General features: G+C 35.1%; 1 protein-coding gene across 1 annotated transcript; it reads right to left on the bottom strand.

The window, feature by feature from the left end:
* Positions 1-1,287: 1,287 nt before the first annotated feature.
* On the bottom strand, positions 1,288-6,492 carry LOC119074416. Its single transcript, XM_037180545.1, has 5 exons — positions 5,953-6,492; positions 5,170-5,521; positions 4,771-4,836; positions 4,624-4,677; positions 1,288-1,863 (listed from the first exon to the last, which is right to left on the bottom strand). The coding sequence occupies exons 1-5, from the start codon at positions 6,098-6,100 to the stop codon at positions 1,587-1,589; spliced, it is 897 nt and encodes a 298-aa protein (XP_037036440.1). The 5' UTR covers positions 6,101-6,492; the 3' UTR covers positions 1,288-1,586.
* Between the last annotated feature and the right edge of the window lie 818 nt (positions 6,493-7,310).

Below are 7,310 nucleotides of genomic sequence, written 5' to 3' on the forward strand. Positions count from 1 at the left end.
GTGCTATACGGTGGCAATTCATTTGACTGAAATACGTTGAGTAAAAGATTAATTATTTTTCAGTTGACACCGAGTTTGTTGCAGCGACATCTTTCGAAAAATGGCAAACCGTACTCTCAGGTAGAGTGGAGTTGAGATAGAATTGGTTTGTTCCAAGGTCATTTCGAATTGTCAAATTTTATCCACAGAAGGCAACTTGACGAAAATTTTAACGAAAAGCTTAAAAAGAAATTTGTTGACCTTTTTGCTTGATATCCTCTAACGCCGTTTACGCTCCATTTACGTTTACGTAAAGCATTAGGCTATGCTCACCTCTGTGGTTGAAATCGTCGTTTTTCGGGTTGTCAAAGTTCGCGTTTAAAATTATTTGGAACAAACCTATAGATTAAGAAATTTGTTCATGCAGTATCCGTTTGACAATTTAGAGGATTTGTATTTTTTGTATTTAATACGTTGCTACACGTTGCTTTTTTCAAACTCAAGGTTTTTATAGGAACTCTTCTGTTTGCAAACAGTCAATTGAAACACTATTCGCACTAGTAAAACTCGAGAGATGGCATGGTGGCGCTGTCATTTTTAAACATGTCTGGGTGCCCACGTAATTTTTCGGTGCCGATTAGGATTAGCGCCACCATGCCACCTCTCCTCTCGAGTGTAACTCTATGTAATGTTGCCTTAAAAATTGTTCCCAATCTCATTTAACTCAAATAATATTGAGTATATTAGAAAGCGTCGAAATTTATTTTTCTTTTTTTTTGTTCACCCCTCGGTAAGCTGGAATCGCAGTCACTCTATTTAGATCGCCGTTGTAATAATTTTCTAAGCGGTGAACTACGTTTGGGCCTTTACACGTAGAACTAAAGAAATCTTTGTTAAAGATAAGTCCATTAAAATCGGTTACACTGAGGTAAACGTAAGCAAAGGTTGAAGAGTGGATAAATTAAGTAATCTCAGTAAGTCATCTGTAGAAATTTCGACGAAATTTTGATGAAGCTTTAGGGTATTTTCGACATATTTGCCATTTTCAACGCTTTTGTCATCCCTGATCTTCAATTTCGAATTGTATATTATTTCCTAGAGCTCGTCGAGACCTTACCAAACAATCCCCATTCGTACTCTATTTGGCAGCTGTCACTCAAAGCACTTTTGCTTGAAGTGCGTTGATTAGGCTCAAAAATATCTCCCAGTTCGTGCTTGTTAGCTGGACTGCTATGCTGTTCACTCCAAATCAGATCTAAACGACATTTTGTCTATCGTGATGTGAAAGATGAAACGCCTTTATGTTTGTTGTGTGGAGATTTACTTTGTTTTCGAAACTCAATCAAAGTAAAGTACATTCTTAGGTATATATAATATGAGGAAGTAAATTTAAAGGTAAACACAATTAGAGTACCCTGAAACTTCATTCGTTTTAACGCGACAACAAGATCACTTAACATCTAAATCATTCTATTCAATGGAATAAGTAAACTTTGATTTGCACTGATAATAAAATGATCACAAAAGAAAATCGAACATTCGAGTCAAATCCTCGCCTCTCTCTCTCTCTCTCTCTCTCTCTCTCTCTCTGTTTCTCTGTTTCTCTATCAATTCTGTATCAGTGCTCTCACAATTTCATTGGTGAACTTTTCGATAATTTCCAGCGATTTATTTTCTGGTAAATCTTGCAACGAAGCCGTCACGAAATTGCCAAACGCTTCGAATTTGTCGGACGTTCGATGGGCTTTATGCAATTTGGGCATTTTTGGCTCTCGGAATGGACAGTCGTCGGCTGAATCTTGCAAAGATCGTTTTAGGCAATTGATGTTCCGTACAGTCAACGAAGGCTTTTGGTGTTCGTCGTGGTTGTAGCCATTGGTTGAGCTAAAATTGATAAAGAAAAGATTTTTAGTTAACATTGTGCAAAATTCGTACATTTCATTAGAATTATGGAAAGGCTATTTATTTGAAATATTTAAAGACCTCATTTAAAAAAAGAATTTTAAAAGTGCGCAAGGAAAATGGCATCAAAGCTGATACATTTTCCGGAAGACCCCGATCTTTCGCCCCACGAAGTCGAGTCTTTTCAACTATTTATCGCGAGTTGTGTAATTGACTTTACATGTTAAGACTTGAATGTTCGCAAGCATGTAAAACGTTCGTTCTGGCGTTAATGAGGATTGTATGCCTCAGCCATTTCGACATGTGATAATTGACAGGGCGCTTCTCAGAAGCAGAAGTGCAAACTTAGCGAGTCTTCTAAGAATAAATAAGTGAAACCATATCGACTATCGACATATAGATATGAGGGACTGACATGTACGAGCTCTCTCAGTCTTTATATACCTATTTATAGCACACAACCAACGTGATATGATTTGTTTCGAATTGGACATATTAAAATAAGTAAACCAAGTGAACGATACGAAATACGTTCTGCAAAACGACAGTTGAGAATTTCAATTGCTTCACCAAAAGACAACTGGTGCAATTCTCTTTTATTTTTGTCGAAGCAAAAAAAAAATCCTCTCAGCCGTTCGTTTCTTTTACCTGACTGGTAAAAAGGATTATACGTTTGCAGTTTGCACATGCACATGTTGGATTGATTGCTTGCAATATAATTGTTGGAATCGTTCGCAGAAGCAGTTGAGTGAGTATGAAAAAAGGGCATATGTGCGAAGTAATCCTTATTGCAAATCAGGTAAAAAAAACATTTTTTCTTCTTCTTTAAATGCAATGAAGAACAACAACAACAACAACAACAAATTCATTGCCATTCTTTTGTCCAGCTGGATTATGTAAATGTTAATATGAAATAAAAGAATGAGATGTAAAGGTACGTACAAGGTACGGTGCATACAAAACGTCTTCAGGTATATCCTTTTTCCTTCCAGTTGGCTTCGGTAAAATATTTTGGTTTTTGAATTTTTCTCTTGAAATTAATTTCGAAAAGTTTGGTTTTGAAAACACTTTGAAAGATTCAATGAAAACGTGAAATTAAACCATGGTTGCGATATGCATGGCAGAATTGAAAGGTTAAATTCGTATATATCACGTGGTGCCCGTGGTAGAACAACAAGGCAGTAAAGGAAGTCTGATCTGATACAATAAAAATTTTGAAATTCCAAGACACGGAGAAACCAAGTCCATAAATTCCTTCCCCTTCCCGCAAATAGCTCTAAATTATCTTACCGACAAGTACAACAATTACAATGCCGCCTAAATTCCAAAATCAGGAATTCTATGGAGGTGAAAAGTTCAATTTTTTGAGTGGGAAACCTATTTTCAAGAAGATCAGAATTTTGGTATGACAAAGTCGGTTTGGGAGATTTTAGTTGGAGGTGCACCATGGCACAGGTTGTGAATGTATTTCTCATTCAGACTATTAAAATCTAAGCGTGAAATTAAATCAACATGACAACACGAACTGAACGAGAAAAGCGAAATTGAAAAACAAAATTACTGCTGGAAGGTCTGTCATGCCCATTGCCCAATCAGGGTCAAGGTCTTAGTTACCCAATTTCCGATTTTTTTAAAAATAAATTTAAATAAATAAAGAAATAAGCAAGACGCTCAATCAATTAGTTCAATAAATTGTCAAGAATTCTGAGTTGATACCGTTTATGTCAACCGAATTTGTGTCGAAGTTTATCTCAACTGTTTTACCAGCTGGTCCACAAATACAGTCACACTGCTGGAGCGTTATAGGGTGCAACACACGCATGTGTAACAAACCCCATGTGTAATGACGTATAAGTAGTGTGCTTCTTTGAGTGAACCAGCTGGGTTACAATAACTGAAGGAAGCTTAGACACTTTGTCTGATAATACCTGAAATTTTGAGAGTCGGACAATTTTTCACCATTCACCCAGAAAAAGTTGAGCAAAATCTGAACTTGAAAATGTTGTGAAAATCAAACGTGTATGTGACCCTAACCAGTATTTCTTAAAATTTCTCAAATATCTTGGAACTTTTCTTGAATTTCCAGACTTTTTTCTTTGAGAAATTCACGAGTTTTCTAGAAATTCCAAGAAAATGATTTCTCGAAAATGGACTCCGTTCCCATCGAGGGGGAAACAGCTCTGGAAAGTCGTGGTGTGAAAAAAGTAAAAAAAAAACTCACAGAAAGTCACGCAAAATCACGGAGAGTGATGTCACGGAAGTCAAGAAAAAGTGTCGAAATAATGAAAATTCGGCGTGGCAGGAGTTAAAAAAAAATCACGGAAAATCAAAGTCCTGGTCGCCGTTTTCCGAAACAGTTTTCCCTTCGTCTCCTACCACTCTAAAAAAAAAGGAGATCAGTCAACGCGTAGGATATCTAAGGTCCTTCGAAACCTTATCGTAATTGGTTTTCTGTTGTTTCCGAATTGTTTCTACTGCAGAGCAGATAGACAACCTTTTTGTTTTATCAACTCAAATCAACCGGCGCACAGTTCTACAATAGCTGTGAACATTACAACTACTACACAAACAGAAATATTCTTTTTTTTTAAGAAACAAAAAAAATTCGAATAATAAAAATGTTTCTCTACCTAAGCTCTGTTTAAATTAAAATTATAGAAAGAAAGAAAAAAAAAACTCTTAAACATCTACTAGTGTGCTGCCTATATATATATGTGGTATGGTATGGTTGTAAGTACTTACACATTTGAATCGGTTATGAGCTGTATATCGTTGTTTTCACTCTCGGTATCTTCTCTATAAAACAAAACAAAAATTATTTCAATAAATTATTATCGCGCTGTGAGATTGTAACACAACATGGAAAAATGATTGAGCTAATTTACTCACAAGAAATTCGCTGGATTCAGATAATCGTCAACATTATTCGATGTATCATTGCCGCCATCATCCTCACTAAAAAATTAAATATTTCACAGCGTAAATAAACAGACAAAAAATCATCTTCATCCAGCCAGGGCCTATTATTTGTGAAATTTATGAAATTGGGATTCGTTAAAATCCACAAAATTTCGTTAAATTAAAATTCACAAAAATCCACAAAATTTCGTTAAATTCTACAAAATTTTGCTAAGTTAAATTCCACAAAATTTCGTCCAAAATCACAAAAATTCGTTAAAATTAACAAAGTTTCGTTAAATAAAATTTCCCAAAATTTCGTTAAATTCCACAAAGTTTCGTTAAATTCCACAAAAAATCAGCCCTGTCTTCATCATACAAAACACTTACGTTTCATATTCACGTTGAAACAATTCATTCACATCGTTATCAGCCGATTCGTCTTTAATCTCTTTCCGTTGCAGCGGCGGCCGTCCACGACGCGGTGCATGCACCCGCGTCCCATTCGGCACATAGTCTTGATCCTTGTCCTTGTACGTGTCGAACAGGAAACCCTCTTTGCGCATCATCCCTTTGTACGATTTGCGTGGCCGTATATGATTGTCCAGGAATCGTAAATTGGCGAACAGGGGCCAGCTGATCTTTGGATTACGAATGCCATCGTCTTTCAGTGCAATTACTTTGCGCTTCTCCAAATTGTATCGATTTCGGAGTTGATTCATGCGGTCTTTTAGCATGGTTACTGGGGTGGTGATAAGGAATGGAAGAAAAACGGAAAATGTAAGAACGCAGAAAATGGAAAGTCATTTCTTTGGCATTTTCCAATTTGAATGGATTTTTACTACTCCTCTATACAGACTGAACGCTTAAATATGCATATATTTACGAGGGGACGCAGGCAGATATATATTATACATTTTAACATATACATCAAATCGAACGAATTCATAGTCGTCGACGTGATGAAGAGAAGAAAAATGTATAAAAGAAAAAAAAAAGAATTTCAAAACAAAACGAAATCGATCGCCGACGACGCTGAAATTATATTTTTTATCTCAGAAAGTTTTTTTTTATCAATTTTTATGCCTTTGTTCCGATATTTTGTTTTGTTCTTTATCCAACAATGAATTCTCTGTTATCTGCTCTGATATTATAAATACAAGTGAAACTCACCATCGTAGCCCAATTTCTTCGAAATTTCCGTCCATGCCTCCTCAATGAAAGCTTTGTTTTTGAAATGTGGACTGGCTTTATTGTAAAATGCCGGCACCAAGGAAAATTCCTTTATCAAACTTCGGTCCAAATCGCCCATATCGGTCATGAGTATGAGTCGTGCAACAAAATATTATTTAATTTTTTAACCTCGCCACACACACAACAAAATCCAACACACAAAAAACTGCGCGAATTTTATATTTTTAAACGAATTTTAAAGAGTGAAAAATGAATTTTATTTTAGCTGGCTGTTAAAAACAAAAATCTAATCGCCTGACATAAACACAAAATGCACCTTCGTATACGTCTACAATATTTTTAAGACTAACATTTGAGTTTTATTTTTACTTAAACTCTTGAAAATGCTTATTCGTACAGTGTAAAGTATAAACACACGAAACTACGACAAAGGCAAAATGTAAAAATATTATATATTCTTCGTCTAATAAAAATAATAATCGGAGTTAAAGTTGGGTTCGGATACGAACGACGCACATTCAATATAACAATCGACCCGAGATAGTACATCGGGTCTATTAAAAACAATCAACAGCAAACACAACACACAAAAAATCGTATGGGACGGACCGATTTTTAAATTTAAAAAATTTTATGCGCCGAACAGATGCGCGTACGTAGAGAATATATATATTTCTCTGAATAAGTTTTTTTTTCTTTTTCTTTATAATTATCTTTTTGATGGTAAAAATATTTTTATATTTCAATTGATAGGAGAGAGTGTTGGTGGTATGGGTTTTTTGTGTATTATTTTATATGTTGTGTGCGCTGTATGGCTGTTTGGTAGTGTATCTAATCGCGTTTTTCTTTCTGCTTTTGTTTTTTTTTTTTGAATTATAATTCGTCGAAGGCAATTTTCATTTATTTTGTTAATTTTTACATTTAGAATCGACGAATGGAAATTATTATTTAAGTCCGGGGAACAATCAAATTGTTCTATGAAAATAAACCAATTTTTCTAGGAATTGAGTTGAGTACTCTACGACTGTAGCTACGGTATATATAAGTTTTTTGTTAGCGTAAAATTTGTTTTATGTTTTCACTTTTGCTGTAGAACCAAACTGCTATCAGATAATAATGTCTTATGTATCGATTGAAAATGTTGGTATTAGGACGATTTTGATTTTCAATCTTAGGGGAACAGTGAAAAAATGACTGGATCACTCTACAGATATAAGGAGATGCGGGAAATGAAAGATTTACAGAAATGTTTAGTCTAAATACTTACTTTGATTTTTTTAAGCGCCTGACCGAAACCTTTACGCAGAATGGTCCAAAGAATTGATTACAATCAGTGC

The sequence above is a fragment of the Bradysia coprophila genome, unplaced genomic scaffold, assembly GCF_014529535.1.
Source record: "Bradysia coprophila strain Holo2 unplaced genomic scaffold, BU_Bcop_v1 contig_151, whole genome shotgun sequence".
NCBI classification, from domain to species: Eukaryota; Metazoa; Arthropoda; class Insecta; order Diptera; family Sciaridae; genus Bradysia; species Bradysia coprophila.